The 24,021-nt window shown below is 37.6% G+C and overlaps 1 protein-coding gene across 4 annotated transcripts in view; it reads left to right on the forward strand.

Moving 5' to 3' along the window:
- Positions 1 to 24,021, forward strand: part of LOC121441907 (protein hinderin-like) — a 247,357-nt gene that overhangs the window by 33,947 nt on the left and 189,389 nt on the right. For all 4 annotated transcript variants that reach the window (XM_041643315.1, XM_041643316.1, XM_041643317.1 and 1 more), the window contains exon 5: positions 12,376 to 12,491. In XM_041643315.1, the coding sequence (XP_041499249.1) occupies positions 12,376 to 12,491 (116 nt within the window). The remainder of the gene's footprint in view (positions 1 to 12,375; positions 12,492 to 24,021) is intronic.

Below are 24,021 nucleotides of genomic sequence, written 5' to 3' on the forward strand. Positions count from 1 at the left end.
CTTTTACTCCCTTGGTTAGGCATATTCTTTCATATTTTTTAGGCTATTTTAAATAGGAGTGTGTCCACAATACTTCTCTATATGTTGAGTGTATAGAAAAATTATTAAGTTGTGCAAATTGACTCTTTCTTGTCACATTATTGAATTAGTTTCTTGTTTTCCTCACAGTTTTCTGATAGAATTCTTGGGGTCTCTAACATATAGTATCATATTATCTTATAATAGAGATAGTTTGACTTATTTTTCCCATGTTTCTGTTCATTTGATTTCCTCTTTTTGTCTTATTGCTCCAGGTAGTACTTTGAGCACAGTGTTGAAAAGGAGTAGGTTTTAGTATCCAGGCATACCTTGGCCCTATCCTTTGGGAACCTGGCACAGTGTGTCACACCTTGTCGTTGGGCTCTAATGTCTTCCTTGGGGGAGGGGGTGAGAAGGTGCAGTGTCAATATCTCAGACACTGGGAGTCAGGTAGAAGGCATACAGCAGATTCGTTCATTTAACAACAGGAAAAACATATATTCTCCCAGCACCCAGATGTTCTGATCAGTTGACACTGCATGGTCATCCCTCATTGGCTAGGCATGGTCAGAACCTCTGACAGTGCCAGGCAGACTCCAGATTTGCTCCTTTGGCCTGGCAGGCCTTAATTTCCTACAACACCTCACCTCTCTGCACATGGCAAGCAGTTCCCTGACTGCATGTAGATACAAAAGTCCCTTTAAGAGACAAACTCCACCCATTCCCAGTCTCTCTCCAGTTTATTTTTCTGATGAGGCAAGCAGACCTTTGACTCTTTCTCTCCCTCCCCTCCCTTCCCCAGTCTCCCCTTCTTGCTTTCTCTGTCTGTCTCTTCAGTTCTCTCTTCCCTTCTCCATTCCCTTTATCTCAATAAACTCCACACACTGTTTCTATGGTGGATTTGTCTATTGCTCACCTACCTTTAGACCCACCCTCCAAGGGATCCATGGCAAGGATCCCTCTCATGCCTAATAACAACAGCATGGATAGTAGATATCCTTCCTTCTCTTGTTCCTGACTTTAGTGGGATTGCTTCAAGATTTTACTGTTTAGGATTATGTTGGTTGTGGACTTCTCATATCTCTTATGTTGACATATATTTCCTCTTGCTTTACATTCTTTAGAACTTTATCGTTAAGTCATGCTGGATTTGGTCAATGGGCTTTTCTGTATCTATTGAAATGATCTTGTGATTTTTTTCTTTAAGTCCATTTATATATTTTATTACATTTATTGATTCACAAATATTGAACCATTCCTGCACATAAGGGATAAAACCAACTTTATCATAATGGATAATCTTTTGATATATCTCAATGTACTATTTACAAACATTTTAGTGAATATTTTTGAGTCTATGTTCATCAGGGATTTCAACTTACAGTTTTTTGTTGTTGTATCTATATCTGGTTTTGACACTAGAATGATACTACTTTTGTAGAAGGAATTTTGGTCTGCTCATACTGTTTCTTTTTTCTTTTTCTTCTTTCTTGAGTAGTTTACATAGTATTGTCTGTGGGTCTTTCTTTAAAAGTCTGGTAGAATTATGCTATTAATCCATTTGGTCCTGGGCCTTATTTATTTATTTTTTAGCTGAATACTTTATTATGATTTTAATGTCTTCCTTTGTTATGGGTCTGTTTAGGTTGTTGAGTTCTTTATGATTTGATTTTGGTGGTTTTTCTGAATCTATAATTTCATCCATTTTGTTTAGGTTTTACATATGTGGCACTTTGAGTGAAAATGGCCCACATAGGTCCATAGGGAGTGGCTCTGTTAGGAGGTGTGGCCTTTTTGGAGTATGTGTGGCCTTGTTGAAGTAAATATGTCACTGAGGGTGGACTTGAACTTTCAGAAGTTCAAACCCATGTCACTCTTCTTCCTGCTGACTTTGAATCCAGAAGTAGAACTTTCAGCTACCTTTGCAGGATCAAGACTGCCTGTGTGCTGCTATGCTTCTGGTCCTGACTATAATGGACTAAACCTGAACCCGATCAACCCATCTCTAATAATCTGTGAGCACCGGTCTTACCGGGAAAGGTTCAGCATGTCTAACCTGGCGGCTTGCTTCATCGCGTGCATCTGCCCGGGAGAGCGGAGCATGGCATCTCTCTGAGGCGTCTGCTCCCGAGAGGAGAGCTGTGGAGTCTGAGCTCACTTCCTCTTCCTCCCAGCGTTCTGTTCTGTTTACTCCTCCCACCTATCTTCTAACCAATGAGAGCCAAGCAGTTTCTTTTTATTTAACCAATGACCTTCCTCCATCAAATTGCTATGTCATGGTGTCTCATCACAACAATGGAAACCCTAACTGAGACTGGAATATTGTTCTGATAGCCCAGGCCCCGCTTTTGTTTGGAGGAATAAGTTGCTATGGTTATAGAGTCTCTTCATAGCAATAAAACCCTAAGACAGCAACTTAATGCAATAAAAGTTTTTAAAACATTTCTATGTAATATTTTGCATTTCTTTGGTGTCTGTTCCAATTTTTCTTGTTTAGTTCCCTCTCTCTCTCTCTTTCTCTCTCTCTCTCCCTCTCCCTCTCTCACTTTTTTGGCTAGTTGGGCCAAGGGTCTGTGAATCTTGAGCCACTAACTGTTGCAAAACCAGTGTGTATATGTGTTCTTTTTTTTCTATTTCATTTATTTCCATTCTGACTTTTATTATTTCTTGTCATCAACTGGACTTGGATTTTTTTCCTCAAGTAGGACTGAGGTTTACTAATTCTGTGGATGGTAAGGTTGGTTGTCTCCTGTTAATCCCACCAATTGAGAATAAGGCCACTACCATGGTATAAAGCCAAATTTGAAGAAACTTTAATCAAATACCAGCTAGGTGGATGGAACCTGGCCAGATCTATACCCAGGTTCCTGGGAAATGGCCCAGAATCAAGTATGGCAAGGACATAAAAAGGAAAACCCATAATTCATTGCATTTTCATTAGGTCCTACCAGGGGCAAGTATATATCCTGACATATTTCCTGCTTTTTTACCTCCTGCCCACATGTGATGAAGCACATCCAGTGCAGATGGGTCAGACAAACTTGTTTATGGGAGTGAGAACATGTGATTTGTTATCTCCCATAAACAACAGCCTCCAGCATGTCAGGAACTATCTGTCCATGGGCAAGGGGCTTGCAGATCATAGGTGTTTTTATTTCATGGATCTCTTATGCATAGTAATTAAACTTAAAATGTAACCTTGACTCTCACACTTCCTAGTGTTCTTTTATACACACAAGTATGACTCTACAGTAGAAACAATTTTTCAAAATGAACACCTCCAAATCTGAGAGTTCCTGCTCTTGGGGATGGTGGGGCAAATGAGTCTTAGAAAGACAGAGTTCTTGCCAGAATGGGCTTAAAATATGTCAGCCAAATGTGTCATGCCAGGGTTGCTTTGACATTGGTTTGTTGTTTTGGTGCTGATTAGTCAGTCTGTATCTTTTGATTGGAGAAAGAAGCCATTGATATTTAAAGTTATTATCAAAATATGTGTGTGAATTGTGGTCATTGTGTTGTTGATTTTTGATGATGTTTATGTTCTCAGTGGCACTTTTTTTTTTTAATCATTATAGCTTCACTTTTCTTTCCACAGTATCACTGCAGAGCACATTTCTCCCTTTAGCTGAAAACATTGCTTCCTATTTTCTTTAGGTTTGGTTTGTTGGAGACATATTATATATATATATATATATATATACTGTTTATATCATGGGAAGTTTTTCTTTTCTCCCCACTTACATGAATAGTTTACTGAGCATATTAATCTATGATGGCTGTCATAGTCTTTTAATACTTGGAATCTATTACTGTAGACTCTCTGGCTTTCATAATTTCGATGAAGAAATAAGCTGTTATTTCTGATGGGTTTTTCTTTATATGTGGCTTTTGTTTTTCTTTTACAGCTTTCAATACATGTTATGTATACTTAGTGTTTTAGCTATGATAATACGTGGGGATTTTTATTCTACTTGGTGTTCTATGTGCTTTTATTTGTATGTTTCTCTTAGTTTGAGGAAATTTACTTCTATGACCTTGAGGGAGATCTGGTTTATGTCTTCGACTTAGGCTTCTTCTCTGTTTTCTGTGCCTTTAAATTCAAAGGAATGGTTTTTTCCATACTATCCCACATTTTTTGTGTTTTGTTTATTTTTTATTTTTTCACGCTCTTTATTTGACCTAGATTCTTTCACTTTAAATTCAAGTCCTGAAATTCTATCTTCTGCCTCATTTATTATACTTGTAAGGCTTTTCTTTGAGTTTTTTAGTTGGACTGTTGTGTTTTTCAACTACATCTTTTTTTTTTTTAAAAAAAAAAAACTATTTAATTTTATGTATGAGTGCCGTGCATGTAGACCTACGTGCCGGAAGAGAGCAACTACATCTTTATTTCAGCTTGAGTTCTTTTCTATGTTTCTGTCTCTTTATTAAATTCCATTATTAAGTCTTGTGTTTGTTAGAAACATTTCGTAACTGAGCCTCTCTGCCAGTGTAGAACTACAATCAAATCAGATTAGACTGAATCAAAAATGCCCACGTTTAATGAATGCCACACTCTCGGGTGGCTGGGAGCATGGCAGGGGGAAGACAGAGGGAGAGCATACACAAAACCCGAAAGAAAGCACATAAGTGATGGAGGAAGGTCATTGGCTAATAAAGGAACTGCCCTGGCCCATTTTATTGGTTAGAGGATAGGTGGGAGGAGTAAACAGAACAGAACGCTGGGAGGAAGAGGAAGTGAGCTCAGAGACTCCACAGCTCTCTCAGGAGCAGACGCCTGAGAGAGATGCCATGCCCCGCTCCCGGCAAGAAGCTCCGACCCAGGATGGACTAGGCTAGAATCTTCCCGGTAAGACCGGTTCTCACAGATTATTAGAGATGGGTTGATCGGGATGTGAGAATTAGCCTGTAAGTGCTAGAGCTAAAGGGCCAAGCAGTGCTTAAAAGAATACAGTGTCCGTGTAATTATTTCGGGGCATAAGCTAGCAGAGCAGGCAGCCGGGGTGCTGGGGATGCAGCCCCGCCGCTCATATTACTACAGAATGGCGCCCACATGGACAACTGAATCCATAGAAAGCCTGAAAAAGCTTGGGAAAGAGTAAAGCATGTTTTCTTGATAGTGACAATTTCTCGGATCTACTCTGCTTGTTAGAGGCAAGCAAGCGCCTCATCTAAGAGAGGCTTCCTGACTCAGCTTTAGCTGCAAAACCCTGCAGCTCATTAAGAGGTCCTGCCACGAAACACTTAAATGGTGTTGACGAAAAGCTGAATGCATGCTTTTCGGTTTTCAGCCATAGCAGGAAAAAAGCTGCGCCGTTTAAAAATGCCGGCTTTCTGGGCCATCCTGCCAGGGCAAACTCTGACTGTTTGAGGCAGGAGGGCTGGCTACCAAGAGAGGACTTGAGTGTTGTCTGTTGTAGCTCACTTGCTGGCAGGGACCTTGAAATGCCATACAGTTGTTGCAGTAAACATGGTACAGCCTGTATATCCGCCATGAGGCTGGAAAGCTAAGGAATGGACTAGATCTAGCTGGCAAAGCCACACCTTTAGTCCTACTGAGATTGTTTGGTAAATTAAAGATTCATGTGGTCAGAAAAAGAGAGATATACAGTAAAGAGAGATTCAAAGACAGAGAAAATTTCTGAATGGTTTAAAGTGTGTTAAAAATATATGCAGACTAAAAGTTGAAGTTCTTAAAGTAAAAAACAAAAAAAAGGAAGAGAGTTGTTGTGTGTGGTAGCACACGCCTTTAATCCCAGTGCCTAGAAGGCAGAGGCAAACAGATCTCTGTGAGTTCAAGGTGTAGTAGCTTACACCTTTAATCCCAATGCCTGGGAGGCATAGACAGGCGGATCTCTGAGAGTTCAAAGACAGCCTGGTCTACAGAGTTACTTCAGGTCAAAGATACAGAGAACCTATCTCAAAAAGCAAAGAGTTAAAAGTAAAAATAAACAAAATAGAGGTTAAAATAATACGAACAAAGATGGAAAATACACAGAGAATCTTGATACTATATGCTATTATGCTCTCTTTGAATTGTTTAAATGCTGAGGAAGGAGAAACAGATGCTAAAAGATATTTATTTATAAATACTGCTGAACTAATCCAACATAGATATTATGAATTTGGATCTAAGGATATGATACTTTGGAAAGGAGTTTCTTATTTTGTTTTCACAGAGGATGAGACGCTGTTCATTTCTTCTATTCCGATTTGGTATGATGGACCACGCCCTCCTGAAGGGTTGGTGTAAACATCTTCAGAAAATTGCTTTGCTCAACTGCCAACTGAGAAGAAACTAGCACACAGGTTATACCATGAAAGACCTAATTAACGACGCCCCCATTCAGCAGGAAGCAGTTTGGAGAGAAAAAACTGCGCCCATGTTCCCAAATATGGTTTATAAACGTTCTTTTACATTTAAAGGGGGATATGATATAGGTATGAATAATTTGCAATAGTATAGATTTTGCTTTATTGATAGAGATTTACGGTCAATTTTGTTATATGTATATGTATTTCTGATATTGATTAAGGTATTGTGATTGTGTAGTTCATTAAAAATGTAATGTATAATTAGGAAATATAAGTTGTTAATAGATAATCATAAATAATAGTCAAGTTTGTAGTCATGTTAGTTAATATTTTCTAGATGTGTGTAGATATATTTTAGATAGACATTCTTCATGTCTTTCAAAGATTACAGAATAGGACATTTAATGTTTTAATAACTGAGGACTTTTCATGACAATGAGACACTCTGCTCCTGGCAGCACCAATCTACTTCAAGAGGAAGATGGGCATCAAAGAGGCACCTTATGGAGTTTGATAGCCATTTGGGCAAGAAACTACTCTTGCCTGGACTATTGCATGAACTGGACACAGAGAACCCGCAGAGAGAGGACTGCTGAACTTGCCTAAGGTGAGATGATCTTTTGGGGTTCCTGATTCATGGAAGAGTCTGCGAGACATTCTGCAGGACACGGCAGATAGTGACTGAACTGACTTTGAATTTTCCTGCTTTATGAAAATGTCTGCTGGATGCCATGGGCCTGAAGGCTGAAGATGGATGCCCCAACGGTGCAGAGGAACTTTGGGTGGCTGTCCAGGTAGCGAGATGTCTCTGTCATTTCTAGAGTTTTAAAAGAAGATTATTGTAACTTTTACTTGATAACTGTTTTGTTATATGTAATTTTGCTATGTTAAAGTTAAAGCCTTTTTTTTTGTTTAAACCGAAAAAGGGGAAATGATGGAGGAAGGTCATTGGCTAATAAAGGAACTGCCCTGGCCCATTTTATTGGTTAGAGGATAGGTGGGAGGAGTAAACAGAACAGAACGCTGGGAGGAAGAGGAAGTGAGCTCAGAGACTCCACAGCTCTCTCAGGAGCAGACGCCTGAGAGAGATGCCATGCCCCGCTCCCGGCAAGAAGCTCCGACCCAGGATGGACTAGGCTAGAATCTTCCCGGTAAGACCGGTTCTCACAGATTATTAGAGATGGGTTGATCGGGATGTGAGAATTAGCCTGTAAGTGCTAGAGCTAAAGGGCCAAGCAGTGCTTAAAAGAATACAGTGTCCGTGTAATTATTTCGGGGCATAAGCTAGCTGGGCAGGCGGCTGAGGTGTTGGGGACGCAGCCCCGCCGCCGCCCTTATTACTTCACATAAGCACATGTTCCTTTTTCTGGCTCCAGACTAAATACCCAGTGTGAGTGCTCCTGATCCTTCCCAAGGAGGGCTCAGCATTTGGCAGGTTGGGAGTTTGAGTACAAGCTCTTGGCAGGCTGGGAATTGGAGTGCAAGCACTTGGCCGCCTGAAATTGAAGTCCGGACCAGGGCAATTCCCAGGCCAGGGGCTGGGGTGACACTTTCAACTCAATATTACATTCCAGACTCTTTGGATTTAGTGATGTTAGAGGGCTGGGGTCTCACTTTTGACCAAGCAGTATTGTCTTCATTATTTATGTCAGCCTTGTTTGTGTTTTCTTGGTCATCATCCAGGCATTTGTTTTTCTTAAATTCATTCTTCTTAATTTTACTTAACTCTTTCTTTTTGTCTTTAAACTCCTTGAATTCCTTGATGAAGTTTGATTGTTCTTTTAAATTCTGTGTCCTAGGGTTCATTTTTGTAATTATTATTGGCCTATCATTTTTTTGGGGGGGTTATTTGTTTTATTTTTTCAAGACCAGTAGATTTTTGGAGGGGAGGTACTGACTTGATCCTTTTTATATTGTTGATATTTTTACAATGAAATTTGGGCATGTGGACTCCTTTGTTCAAAGTCTGATATGAACAGAGAATTGGCAAAATATATTATGTGTGAGCTGGGGATGTTGTCTGTGGGCTTGTTGGAAATCACTTTCATTATGTTGCTGTATGTCCCCTGTATCCTTCATCTCTCCTGGTCTTTTATCATGAAAGGATATTGGATAATGAGATGACCATGTAGTTTTTGTCAATTCTGTTTAGTGTGTTGTATTTCATTTATCAATTTACGTAAGTTGAACCATTTGTGCATTTCTAAGATTAAGTCTACTTGCTCATGGTAGATAATCTTTGTGATGTATTTTTTATTCAGTTTGCAAGTATTTTGAGCGTTTTTGCATTTCTGTTCATAAGGGAAAATAGACAGTAACTTACTTCCTTTGTTGTGTAATTGTGACCTCATAAGAAGAAATATGTCATGATCCTTCAGTTTCTATTTTGTGGAATAATTTGAGGAGTACTGACATTTATTTTTCTTTTGAAAATTGAGTAGAATTCTGTACTAAATCCATCTGACCCTGTGCTGTTTTTGGTTGAGAAATATTTAATTACTGCTTCTATTACACTAGGGTTATAGGGTTATAGATTTATTTAAATTGCTTATCTGATCTTTATTTAATTCTGGTAAGTGATATGTATCAAGGAAATTATCTATTTTTTTTAAATTTTCTATATGCAAGAGGTATAGACTTTTAAAGTATGTCATTGTGATTCTCTGGATTTCCTTGGTGTCTGATATCCTGACTGTCTTGTCTCTCACATTATTAATTTAGATCATCTTTCCCTTTTACTTTGATTTGTTAAGGGTTGATCAAGCTTAATGATTTTTCTCAAAGAATCAATTTGTGTGTGTGTGTGTGTGTGTGTGTGTGTGTGTGTGTGTGTGTGCAGTATGCTGCAAGTTGATTAATGGCAACAACATAAACTTGCTGCATCCCTGGATCTGGGGCAGTGAACTTGGCTTGCAGAGCTGATAGTAAATGAACCTCTGCCATATTGAAAGCCCAAGAGAGGCGGAGCCAGCATCCAGGGTTGCTGTGACCACACTGCTTACTATTTGAAAATATTCCTTGTTGGAAAGGGATTTCAATTACACAGTAGGACAAATTCAGACATAAAAGACCTCTAGATGAGATACATTATTTTAAAAAATTTATATAGGCTTGGGAGAAAGGAAAAAGAGTATAGAGAGTTATAAAAAATAATTTTTTAAAAAATAAAACAAAGTCTTAAAAGAGACAGTAAAAGTAATATAAGAGAACAGACAGTCGTAGATTAAATGAGTAAAGGTAATAAATATTAAAAAGTAATTGAGAGAAAAAATCCACTCAAAGATGGAAAATACACAGAGTCTGGATTATGTATACTGTATGTTTTCTTTAAATTTTTTGGCTGTTAATGAACTAACTGCACAGAGACATTTTGTTGTGGGGGTTGTTGCTAAACTAAACCAACATGTTTATTTTAAAGGTGTTTTGACTTCAAAATTTGAGTCTGAAGACGTATTACTTTGGAAAAGCATCTGCTTTTGTTTCCACAGGAGATGAGATGAGGCTAATGTGGTTTGATGGAACAAGACCCCCTGAAAGATCTTCTTGAACCCCTAAAAATACTTCTCCCCACAAACAGCAAGAAGCAATTTAGAGAAAACAATGCCCAAGTTCCCAAAATGGTTGTTTGTAAATTTTGTTTTCATTTAATGGGGGATATCGTATAGAAATGAATATTTACACTGGTATGGATCTTCGTCTATTGATATAGATTTAAGGACAATCTTCTTATTTGTATTTTTCTACTCTTGTTTAAGGTATTATGTTTATACATTCATTAAAAATGAATAATTAAAACTACATGTTAATAGTTATTTACAATAGTCAAATTTGTAGTCATATAAGTTAGGTTTTCTAGACATATAAAGATGTATTTCAGTTAGATACTCTTCAACATTTCAACGCCCTACAGAATATGGCATTTAAACTGTTTTAAGAACTTAGACTTTTCTTGACAATGGGACATATCTGCTTCTGGCAGCACCAATTACTTCAAAAGGTTGATGGGCATCAAAGACATTTGGTGTGGAATTTGCCTTCAATTGAGAAGGCTAGCCGTTTGTGCAAGAAACTGCTCTTGCCTGGACTGCTTGATGGTGTGCTTTAAGAACTGGACATGCAGGACCCACAGAAAAGTGACTGCTAAACTTTCTAAAAGACAGGAGAGGCCCTATCATACAACAAAAGTATATGCTCAACTATGTTCATGGCAGCATTGTTTGTAATAGCCAGAACCTGGAAACAACCTAGATGCCCTTCAACGGAAGAATGGATGAAGAAAGTATGGAATATATACATATTAGAGTATTACTCAGCAGTAAAAAACAAGGACTTCTTGAATTTTGCATACAAATGGATGGAAATAGAAAACACTATCCTGAGTGAGGTAAGCCAGACCCAAAAAGAGGAACATGGGATGTACTCACTCATATTTGGTTTCTAGCCATAAATAAAGGACATTGAGCCTATAATTCATGTTCCTAGAGAAGCTAAATAAGGCGAATCCAAAGACAAACACATAGGCATCCTCAGGAATATTAACCTTCATCAGGCGATGAAAGGAGACAGAGACAGAGACCCACACGGGAGCACCGGACAGAAATCTCAAGGTCCAAATCAGGAGCAGAAGGAGACGGAGCACGAGCAAGGAACTCAGGACCACGAGGGGTGCACCCACACACTAAGACAATGGGGATGTTCTATTGGGATCTCACCAAGGCCAGCTGGCCTAGGTCTGAAAAAGCATGGGATAAATCTGGACTAGCTGAACATAGCGGACAATGAGGAATACTGAGAATTCAAGAACAATTGCAGTGGGTTTTTGATCCTACTGCACGTACTGGCTTTGTGGGAGCCTAGGCAGTTTGAATGCTCACCTTACGAGACCTGGATAGAGGTGGGCAGTCCTTGGGCTTCTCACAGGTCAGGGAACCCTGATTGCTCTTCGAGCAGATGAGGGGGGGGGGGGACTTGATCGGGGGAGGGGGAGGGAAATGGGAAGCGGTTGTGGGGACGAGGCAGAAATCCTTAATAAATAAATAAAAAAAAAAAAAAAAAAAAAAAAAAAAAAAAAAAAAAAAGACAGGATGGTCCTTCAGGATTCCTGCTTCACACAGGAAACTGCCAGACATTCTGCAGGACAGAGAAGAAAGTGACTGACAAACTGCCAATATAGGAAATACAGCCTTTCACATTTCCTGCTTCATGGAAAGGTCTGCCAGATACTATGGGCCTGTAGGCTAAAGATGGATTCCCCAACTTTACAGAAGTTTGAGTGACTGTCTAGGCTGTGAGATGTCTCTGTCAATTCTAGAGTTTTGGAAGTTGCTTACAATGCACTTCCTGTGTACTTAGGTAATATATATCCTTTTTGGGTCCTTGATGGAGTTGAAGACAGATAGTTATTGTTTTCCTTAGTGATGATAAAAGACAAATTAGATACGAAACTTCGGACTCACAAAGAAATATTGTAACTATAATTATTGCTTGATACCTGTTTTGTTATATGTAATTTTACTGGGTTAAAGCTAAAAACATTCCTTTTTATTTAGACAGGAAAGGGGAGATGATGTGGGATTCCCCTCTGTATGCTTTATATATGTTTTATTTCTATTGGTTAATGAAGAAGCCACTTTGGCACATGGAAGGGCAGAATAAAGTCAGGTGAGAAATCCGAACAGTGATATGTAGAGTAGGTAGAGTCAGAGAGATGCCATGTAGCTGTTGAAGGAGAAAGATGCTAGAAATCTGGAACCTTACCAATAGGCCATAGTCTGTGGTGATACATAGATTAATAGAAATGGGTTAATTTCAGATGTATGAGTTAGTTAATAAGAAGCCTGAGCTAATAGGCCAAACAGTGTTGTACTTAATATAGTTTATGTGTGATTATTCGGGTCTGGACAGCCAGGGAATGAATGAGCAGTCTCCACTTACATCATGAATCAGAAATGTAGTTTGGGTGAGCTGAAGCTGTAGATATGTGTCTTTATTCTGGTGAACTTTTATTTTTCCCTCTTTTTTTTTTTTTGTTATTTCTTTTAGAGTAAGTGAAGAAAAGGAAGTGACAGAGGAACGACTGAAAACCGAGCAGGAATCCTTTGAGAAGAAGATCCGGCAGTTGGAAGAGCAGAATGAACTGATCATCAAAGAAAGGGAAGATATCCTTTTGAAAGTTTCTTTCATTTTTATGTACAGTAAGTTTGACTCTTGTATGAAGAAATTGTATACTCCAGAGAAATAATTGTTCTAATTTATAACAGGGAATAAATCTGCATGTGCTGCCATTTCTGGGCAATCAGAAAGACACTTAGCAGCATGTGCTGTTGCTTCCTTTGTGCTTGATAAGGCCATCCAGCTGTTCTGCTGCTGTTATTGCTCGTGCAGAACACATTTATCAACTAAAACAGACAATAAGAAATTTGGGCTTTACCACAAAACGTTGCATCTTCATTAAATCCCCCACTACTATAATAGAGGCTTAACTTCCTCATATTTAGAATTCTTCCTAGGTAAAGTTTAAAACAGTTGAAAGGAATCCTGTTCTGTTATAAACATGAAATGAAAAAAAAATCTAGAAGCCAGAACAACAGCTTATAGTGTATATAGCCATTGTAGCTGATAAATGCTTACACTATAGTATAAAACCAATAAGCAATGTCATGAAGCAGAAAACTTTGCAATTTAAATTTAGAAGTATTGAGAATGCATGTGTGTGTGTATGTACCCATGTACGTAGTGCATGGTTTGTACAAAAATAAACACAGTATGTAAGACTGACTTTTTGTTTAAATTATGTTGTATGTGTGTGGGGCTTTGTGTTTGTGAGAGCATATGCCCATGGAGGTCAGAGAAAGGATTCCCTGGAGCTGCAGTAACAATTGATTATTAGCCACCCCGTATTGGTGCTAAGTACTTTTGGAAGAGCAGTAAGCATTCTTAACCTCTGAATCATATCTCTAGCCCCAGTACAAACGTATTTAAATTAAAAAGTTCTACTTAGAGGGATATGTGAATTAAAATAACCGTACTTATGAACTTTCTCTTGGTTGGGTAGAATTGTATAATGTCATAGATCAAAGAGAGAAGCAGTTGTCCTTAAACAAAGAATGATGGATCTTTCAGCTAAAGCAGTGTGAACGCTTGAAAGAGTCCTTGTCCTTACTGTCAGAATCATTACTAACTTCATGGTTATTTTTTAAAAAATTCTGCAAGTGACAAACAATCTCTTATATTGATAATAATGCATTTAAAATATTAGAGAAATCTAATCATAAAGATAAATTAACTAGCTTGAAAAATCACAAAACTGTTAATATAAAATGAGTTCTGAACTTGTTTTCACACAATAGAATCATATGATAGAAAATTAATACAGTTAGAGTTTTTACTTCTTAATTTGTACAGTAGATCATTAATAAGGTTTAATGACACTATGATAGTAAGTTTTTTTTTCCCATTCTCTTTCTCTGTGTGTGTCTCACTCTGACTTCTCTCTCTGACATCTCTCTGTCTCTCTTTCTCTGACTCTGTCTGTTTATCTGTCTGTCTGACTCTCCATCCCTCCATGGGTCCATCATCTTGGGCCTCTTTTGGCTTTTTTTGACTTCATTGTTCCAAGAATGTCAGCCCTCAGGACAGAGACCATGTTCTGCTGTTTTTTTTCTCCTTGTTAGAGAAATGCTGTTTACTGAAAATTCAGAACACAATTTGGATAGCACTTTCACAAAATAGTAGTTTAGAAATCCAATGACATTTCCATTTAAAGGTCTGTTTTCACGTAAGAACTGGAGAGAAATGACCTCTGGTATTGATTTGCGGGTTTAAAGTTATCAGTGTTGGCAGCTCTACAGTTCTAGCTTCTAATGTCTGTTCGAGTTCAAAGGACCACATTTAAATTAGGGCAGGAAGAAAGGGCAACTGTAAGTCCTCTCCATGTAAAAAGAAAATAAAGGAATTTTATTGGGGAGTCCTCCCATCCCTCACGTGATAGTGCTGTATGATATTACTGATATCATGTGGGTTTGCTCTGACATGAAAGAGGCTGAGAAGGTTAAGCACAGACAGTTAGTTGTCTGATTTGGATAGTGTTGCAAGTAGTGAGTGATATACTAAGAGGATATAGAACTTACTTTTTCTATGGAAACAAAGAAATATTTTGACTTTCTTGGGACAAGATGTATTGCATCCAGTGGCATCAGAATTAATTTGAGGAAAGAAGGTAAGAGAGATTAGTATTAGAATATTTGAAAGGCTGGACAGCCAGAGTAAGTCCTTGTTTGTTGTATTAATACTTAAGATACTTATTTAGCTTTCTAAGAAGGTAGCATGTCATTTCAGTGGGCAGTGACATTAGTACTCTGTGAAGAATGGTGTTTTCAGTGCTTAAGCTGTATAAACTTATCAAGGCCATGAATGGTTTCTTCTGGAAAGCAGGGTGTTAAGACAGCGCAAGTGAAGTGGAGTGGCACAATATTTAGTGTTTCCTCCAGGACTTAGCTCAAGACTCAACACAAACACATTACTTCTGTAGCCTGAATCCAGAGTGATAGTAACTAAATTTAGCTGTGTCCCTTATGTCTGTGGCTACTTCTGTGCTCTAACTTCCACAGGTAGTTGCGTTCAAGACCCCAGGGTTTGCTTAGCCTAAAATACTCATTGTTTAACTCTCTTCAGAGAAAGGGAAAGATATACATGAGCTCATAGACTTAGAACTGTTTCATATACAGTAAGCAGGGAGTTGGTGTCAGCACTTATTTTGAATTGTGAATGAGGACTGAAGTAAATGTTGGGGTATTAGCAACAATTAAAATAGATTAGTTGCTGTAATCCCTCTTGAGGCATTTTAAATCACAAATGGTAGGTCATGTTTATAGAAGTTTATTGTCAAAAGGGGAGAAAGAAATGATACTAACAATGATACTCAGGATTTTTGTTACAAGTATATTGCCCAGGTACAAATCTCCTTAATAGAATAAACCTGTCAGAGGTTAATACAGATGATTTTACAGTACATAAAACTCCATAAAACTCTGAAACATAAAATGAGCTTGTAATTTAAAACAATATAATTTTAACTACGCATACATTTACCTATCACACATGAATGGTTCAGACTCTTTCATCTACATGAAGTCAGATAATCTCAGTTCATTTTAAAGTTCATTTCTGTGTGGGGCACCATGGCAATATACCAACGAATTGTAGTTTGGGGCATTTTTAAGGTATGGTATACCAAATTAGTTTTTCTTTTAAGGGATAATAATGGATTAACAATACAGACTAATTCATTAGTGGAAAAGAAAGTTATTTTGCATGTTTGCATAAGGATATGACATGTGATAGCATATATATATATATATATATATATAAACATAAACGTTCTTATAATTTTTAGTCTTTAAACAAGGAATACTATGCTTTAAGACCTTAGAAGTATAAATAAATATGGCATTTCCACTGCCACGTGGGTCTCTTGAGCCTTGTGGAACTTTGCCTACCTGAGTGTGTGTGAAACAAGAGAGAATCTTTAAGAGACCTAAAGAGAAATTTGACCAACAACTCTAATTCTGAAACATGCATGCATGTGAATATTTTAAGTTGTAATGGGTGTATTCATTAGTAAAGTTAATTAATATTTGAACTTGTATTTCTTGAGAATGACTCAGATTGATGGTGTTAGTAAAAGCTTGTAGAAGGAGAGTGAGGTCTGATGTCTGGTAGCATTACTATGTTCTGAACCGTGATAGCAAATATCTGAAGCACAGTGCATGTTAGAGTAAAAACATTTCTTGTTTTCATTGACTACATAAGAAGGCTACTAAATGACTTTGTGTCACCATTCTCCCGACCCGTGTGTGTGTGTTGCACACATGCATGTGGTGCATTTGTCCATGCAGATATGCTCATATATTTGAAGGCACCACAGGTGGACGTCAGGTGTTTTCCTTAGTCACTGTCCACCTCATTTTTGAAACAGTCTCTCATTGAATCTGGAGCTAGATTGGGCTGGATGAACTGGCCAGTGATCTCAAGAATCTGTCTTTCTCCACCTACCCACCGCTGGGATTGTAGTACATGCTATTGACAATTATGTTAGAGATCTGAACTCAGGTTGTGATGCCTGCTCACTAAATACTTTCCCAACTAGTACTGGGGAACAGCACCTGAACCCCACTGATCATAGGATTGGAGACTGAATTCAGTACTTCAGCAAATGTTGTACTACCGAACAATATCTCCACTCTGAAAAGTGATTCCTTTTGCATCTAATACTCCCTTTTATCTATAATGCCTGCTTGACAGGCTTATTAGAATTTGAAATTTTTTTTTATCACACCTGTAAAGAATCTTACCAAGTTCTGTAGTAGGCACTGACTAAAAGATGGCACTTGTCTTGTGAGCATGAGCAGGGGATGATTGTTCCTTTTGGTTTTTATTTCCGTGCTTCCTTTTCACTAGTATTTGGAAGGTTTTTAGTATATTATATAAGTTCTTGGCTGGCTTCTAAGCTCTGTGAAAGAAAACTTAGCTTGTATCTGTTTGTTACTCACTGAAGGAAACAAAGAATTTTTTGTTGTTAGTGTTTTTGTTTTGGCAGAGTTTGTTTGTCTATTTGGGCTTCTTTTTGCATTGCTTCGTTGGAAACCAAGCGCTTCCCCCTCTGTTTTAAAAATTCATTCTCTTTAAATTTCATACATGTGTATAATTTATTTTGCTCATATATGTTCCCTCCTTCCCTTCATTTTCCCCCATTATCCCAGGATACATCTTCCAACTTGATGCTGTGTGTGTGTGTGTGTGTGTGTGTGTGTGTGTGTGTGAGAGAGAGAGAGAGAGAGAGAGAGAGAGAGCGAGGGAGAGATTGAATCTGTTTAGTGCTGCTTTGTACACATGGGTGTGTGGTTATCCACAGAAACATAGACAACCTCTGAAGAAAACTGCCTCTGCCCCAGTAGTCTTCAGTTATCAATAACTTCAAGGTTGGGGATTCCTCTCCACTCCCTGGTGGAGTCCTTTCCCCTCCATGGTGGATTTTTAACTAACTTCTGCTGGTCGTGTGAGGCTAAACATGGCTCCTATGTGTTCATCTACACAGCAGCCATGTCCCATCGAAGGAACAGTATTTCAGAGCATTCCTCTTTATCCTTCCGTCTTATATTTACCCCACCCACTTTTGTACTATGATCCCTGAATCTTGAGTGTGGGGGTTGATCCGTAGCTGAGCACTCACTGTCACTTATTTTTAGTTATTTGAACAGCTGTGAGCACCCACATCAAGTGGCTCACAACCACCTGTAACTCCAGGTTCAGGGAATTTGACACCCTCTTCTGGCCTCCATGGGCCCTACACATACATGCAAAGACACATATAAATATAAACATACAAAATGAATCTTTAAAGTAAATTACTATAGGCGCTGTGTTGCTTGAGGCCATTTTGCTTACTGCATAATGCTGTGTGTATCTAGTAGGTTTGGGGCCATAATGTTATTGTTTGCTGTCACGGAAGGTCATTATAAGTCAGAATTAACAGACAATAATTCTTTCTGCTAATGAATGTTGTAGGGAAACAATCTCACTTCAGGGGAAAACTGATCTTTACTGGTTACTTTTGTTGTCCTCTAAACCATTCATTGTCTGGAAGATTATTTGTTGGGCTAGACATATAGCTCAGTGGCAGAGTGCTTGCTTGGTTAAACAAGGTCCTAGATTTAATTCCTGGCACAAATAGATAAATAAGATTATTTTCTCTTAAAAGTATTTAGCTACTAATGGTAACTACAGGGTAGAAGGAATTGATAGCAAATATTTGTAGAAAATAATATAATTCTATTAACTTATCTGTATGCTTAATTTCATTTTGGTTCATCCCATATTTAAGTTACTTTTTGATAGCAGACTATCTGTACAGTTGGGTTTTCTGAAACTAATTGAGAAAGCACTTGTAGGTTGTCCTGCTCACCTATGTGTATACGTTCCCTATAAGAGGGTTCTTGAGGATAATAAATTCACCACTTGCTATTTGTACATTTAATTCCACTACAGTTTAGAAACAAAAAATTGTTTGTAGCAAATAGAACTATAGCGAAAATATTGAAATTGAGAAAATCAATGACAAGAAAACTTTTAAAAGCACATAAAAACTGAAGATGGCCAATAATATTGAATTTAATCATCTAGATAAAATGTACAGACTTTAGTTTTAAAGGAAGTGATTATATAACAGGTCTCATGATTTTAGGCATCAACATAACACTGTGTTGCCTTCTGTTCTCTTTAGTACTTCTGTCACTACACATCTTACGTTTGCAAGTTCCTGTCATGAACAGAGCACTTCCTCATACTTTTCCTTCTTTGTGACAGCCTGATGAGTAAGGGAAGGAGACCTCTGCGTCTGGAGCAGTGACTGGGACAGCATGGTGCAGAGCCAAAAGGGAACTTTGACCCCTCTCTCCATTATGCTAAACTCTTTCAGCACTGGTGACATGTCCAATATTAGTAACCCTCTGTTGAAGCATAACTTTATAAAAAGGTCTAATATATATCTATATTGTTTTGTATCTGAAGCTTTTAAAACTGTTTTCGTAAGAGACTACATATGGGTAGTCATGTTGTACAGGTTCTTGGGTTTCGATTTCAGTATTTCCTGTGCTCCCTGTGACACATTCTGAGCCTATTGTCCTTTTCAGTGTCCCTCACTGCATTCCTGCATGGTTGTGGTGTTCTTGTGTTTATATCTACAGTCTAACTGTTCTTTAAGAATGTTCCATCACTTTCTTAAATACTAGTGTTATTACATCACTTGCCTTTTAATACCTTTCTATAGCTTTAAAAGATCAAATGTTTTTTTTTTTCTTCAGTACTGGTGATCAAACCCAGAGCCTCAAATATACTAGACAAGTACTGGACCACTAAGCCTTATTCCCAGACACATTTTCAAAACAACTTTAAGACAGTGTCTAGCAAAGCTTTCCCAGACAGACTTTACACTCAGCCTCTAATCGGGCATTCTTTGAACTTGCAGTCCACCTGCCTCAGCCTGTTGATTATTTGGCCCAGCTTCAAATAGGTCCTGATTTTGACATTCAAGTCTGTGCATTGCTAGTGTCAAATGACTGGTGACCTTCCTTTGGATGACCCCTTCTATGGCTCCTACAGAATAGCTAGGAAAGAGTGTTTGCTTTTCCCCCCTTACTACAGTTTTTTTTTCTTTAGCATTGGTCCTTTGATCAGTTTTGTTTATTCTGGTGTCTTTAAAACATCATTCTTAATAAGTTGTATTTGCAGTCTGAATATAACTTATTTGTTGTAATCAAATAAATACACTATTTGAGTCTGAAGCAATTCACACACACTATCTGCCTTAATTTATATGTCTTCCTATTCTCTAGCTAGCTATGGACACTTGGAATAGTTCTTGCTTCAGTTTTTTTCTAAACACACTTATTTGTGTGCATGTATATGTGTGTGTGTGTATGTGTGTGTCTGTCTGTGTGTACACAACAGCACGCATATGGAAGTCTGAGGACAACTGGCAGGATAAGATCTCTCCTTTCATTATGTGGCCCCAGGGATGGAACTCAGGTGGTCAGGTTTGGTAGCAAGTTCTTTTATTTCCTAAGCCATCCCCCCTGAATTGAAAATTTGGAGTCAAATCTTGCCTTTTTTGTACCAGTATGACTTTAAAGAAGTCGTGGAACAGTTAAGCGTTACAGTGGCATTTTAGGAAGGATGCAATTTATAACAGTTTTATGCTTGAGGAAGAGTGAAGGCTTCGAGAAAGAGACAGTTTTTAGCTAAAAGGTAACTTATTTATTTGGAGGAGTGATTTCTGGGTTGTTTTAATTTTACCCTTTTACCCTTAGTTCTGAGTGTTCCAAGTTCATTTATTATTTGTTATTGTAGCTTTTGGTATAGACCAAACTGTGTCTGTCCCAAATTTGTACATTGAGGTTTTAATCCCTGGTGTGACCATAGCTGGATAGGGTCTCTAGGAGATCTTAAGGTTAAATGAGGTCACAGTGGTAGGTGTGCCCTGATCATGTAGAGCTTGAGATCCCAGCTTGCCTTCCCACCAATGTACAGGACACAGCCGCAAGGCAACTCATAAGACAGCACATATGAAACCTAACCAGGATCCTGGAATGTCGAATCCAGAACTGTGAGAAAATCAGTTGATGCTTAAGATGCTTCATCTTCAAGTCTTGGCTATGGAAGTCTGAGTGAAGTAGGAAAGTATTAAAAGGTACCCCATTCTCTGGTGTTTTTTCCTCAGTATAAAGTAAAAGAACCATTTGATGCATTTGTTAAAAATTGTATTTGTAAACTTTATTGTGCTTTTAGGTGCCATTTTCTGTCATAGTCTGTATCTTTACTTCCTTGACTAGGTAGTAATACATTTGTGGACATCAATTTTTAATATTACTGTAAGCGTTACAGCTCAAAAGGACAGGTATCCTGGCAGTCGGGAGCCAAGGAATACCACAGAATCACACCCCACAACAAATCTCACACAAGAGATTTATTTGGAGAGAAAAACCCAAGAGGGTAGCTGCCCCTGCTTTGGTGAGAAACGGTAGAGTTTCTTGGGGAGCGGGATGGACCTTTCCAGGGTATTGGATATTGGTGAGATTTCAAGTCCAGGAGATTGGGCTTTTTACTCTGTAGAGTGAGGGCATGGTTCAGTAGTTAGAGTGTTCTATGGGTGGAAGCTGGCAGTTGGAGGTCCTCAGGGGAGGGGCTCACAAATACTTAGTATTATTCTAGGTACACTTATAGGTATTTTTCTGGTATATTGACTGGGATCTTTTCACATCTGTGGTATACTCATTTTAGAATAAATCAGTAGTTTCCTTTTATAGGCTTGGTTTTGCTTTCTTGAAAAACTCCAGATATGAGTCCTTAGCACTTGATTCTAGAGAACCGTTTCTTTATTGCTTTCCAGTGAGAGAAACTGAAATTCAAGTAATTATTAGTACTATTGCTATAAAGTTTATATGGCACTCTTGGATAGGATAGCTATTTCTTTTCAGTGTTCACATATGCAGTAAAGTGAACTTAAAACAAAACTTCCCATGTGTGTATATTAAGTAATATATATATATAGTACATAACATATAACATATAGATAACACATATGTAATTATATAGTATATATTTATAGTATATGTAGTTCTATATTTATAAAAATTTCTATACTTTTTAATTAAACAGTTCTGATTATGTTTTATCAAATATATATAGGATTATATAAAATTACTTAGGAAAGTTCCAACAATTCCTGCATGATTAAACAGACTTTCAGTGAATCAGTTTTACAGTACTTACTGTTCATAACGTCCATTATTCTCTTTAGCCTTTCATGTTGCTTATCTCCCATAAAGGACTATTCTGAAATACCTCTTCAGTGGTCCATTTGACATATCTGTTTGTAATGATTTTGAATTTGGAGAGTATAATGAATGACTGTGTTTTTAATCAAGAATAACTTTTTCTTTATATTCTTAACCTTCGAATGGCCTTCTCCATACAGACAGTAGTACTTTTACTTTAGTTACAGACTTTCACAGTAACTTCTGTTTTTTAAAACTTATACCCAATATTCGGCATTTAAGAGGTTTTTTAGTTTTTCGCAAGTCTAAACATCATAATGGTATAGTCATGAAGTGATTGTTGGTTAATAGACTATGTGAACTATGTGTCATTACAGATAAAATGGTAAAACTGTCATGACTTTCCTCTCATTTATTATCTTTTTATGATACTGGTTGATATTAATATTATCAGAAGTGTTTGAAGGCAGAAAGTTTTCAGAGTTTTGAGATTTCCATATTGTAGCCCATTTACACAGGTCATCAGTTCTACATGGCTAGTCTAAAGCCTGAAGGGAGTTCTCCAAGAGGGCTGCCATGCTTGAAAGGCTTCAGAGTTGGCTTAGTACTCTTTAGTCCCTGGAGAAATGCTGCATACTGAGCTACTTGTTTTTCTTGACTCTTCAGGTATGTGCAGGGTGGAGCTGAGGAAAGAAAGGGTGCTTCTGTCAAATCGTCGCAGAAAGTAGGGAATCATTAGCTATTGTTGTCCGATGAGTTTCCAGAATTTAATGAATAGATTTGGGGTTGGCGGGACTAGAGAGACTGAGATTGGGAATAGTAATTTCCTCGATGGACCAGCCTTCTAGAGTCATCATTCCATGAGTCAGGGAACCGTACCTTCTCTGTCTTGGCATTTAGTGTTCAGGCCTCATGAGTACATTGTCGCTAACAGCAGCACAGCCTTCCCATTTTGAAGTTTGATCTAAATTTGGTTTTAACTTTTTATATTGTTAAATTTAGAAACACAAGTAATTTTTATATATTAATCTTATAGCTTTTAACCTTCCTAAATCCTTTGTTCTTTAGTACTTTTATATATAAAATGATGTCAGTCTGCAAATAAAAGCAATTGTAGATATTTTTTTCTGTCTTCCACTTCTTTTTCTTTCTGCAGTATTTCCAGTTACATGTTAAATAGATATATCTGAGAGAACATCCTTGTCTTGTTCTGTTTCACACGAGGAATACATATTCTTCCTTGAATTTGACATTGGTCAATGGTAGCAGACTTTTTACCCACCTTTTTGTTCCTCGAAGTTTTCCCTTATTCCTTATCTGCTGTTTTTTGTTTTATTATTTGTTTTTGAAACCGTGAATCAATGTTGATTATTCATAACACTCTACAATATACTTATTATCTATTTTCCTCAGACATAGTTTGTGCCTTGTGTGCTGTTGCCTACATCGACTGTAGTAGAGACTGCTATATCTGGCATTAGTAATATCTGTTATGTGAATAATTTGCTGATACAGTTTTCCTTGCTTAGAGAACACAGGATTCCTGACAGCAGTTTACACCTTACCTCAAAGCCTACCTAATCTAGCATTCTGCTGTTACCTACTGATAAATATCAATTACAATAACAGTTTCTCTAATCAATAAGCATAAGAGCTGAAAGTACAATCAAATTCTTGCGAGAGCTGTACTTTTTAAGTAAACACGTACTCCGTTTTAATAGCAACAGTGTGTCTGAGACCTAGCAACTGTATTTTACATTTATTAGTTTCTGAAGGGTTTTGTTTTTCTAACTGCTAGAAAAAGATGGAGGGTCAGTTTAATTATATTTACAGAAACAGAATAAAGTACAGTAGTTGACAGGAGAGTAAGAGCAAAGACATTTCTGGTTTTCAATCTCACTCCATCAGCATTTCCTTGCTGTTAGGCTCCAGCTAAACAAGAATTTTAAAGACCAGGAATTTTCCAGTTCCTTATTATCTTATGCTAAATATTTTATGTATTATAAGAAAGTCCAGCTTGTTGGCAAGAATGAAGTGTAAGGTGGTTTATTCTTCAAAATCCAATCTTGTGGCTGCACAGTATTCACTGAATCATAATGCAGAACCAAGTGGGATTTATCTGTTAGAACAGACAGTGTCTTGGAACGAAGCCACCTATTGTTCACATCTTAAAATTACCAACATATATTCTTATTTCTTAGATTCCCTTTAAAAAAAGGACCAGAGAGTCATGTGTTAAAAATATATTAGTAAAGGTTTTACAAATGTAATTCAAATATTAAAATCCTCCCATTGATGTTGAAATGGTCAACCTTGTGAAATATTAAGAATTTTGCGCAAGGGTTCTTCTGTCACC

This window comes from Microtus oregoni, unplaced genomic scaffold (assembly GCF_018167655.1).
Source record: "Microtus oregoni isolate MIOR12 unplaced genomic scaffold, Mior012 000083F_ref0000379, whole genome shotgun sequence".
Taxonomy (NCBI): domain Eukaryota; kingdom Metazoa; phylum Chordata; class Mammalia; order Rodentia; family Cricetidae; genus Microtus; species Microtus oregoni.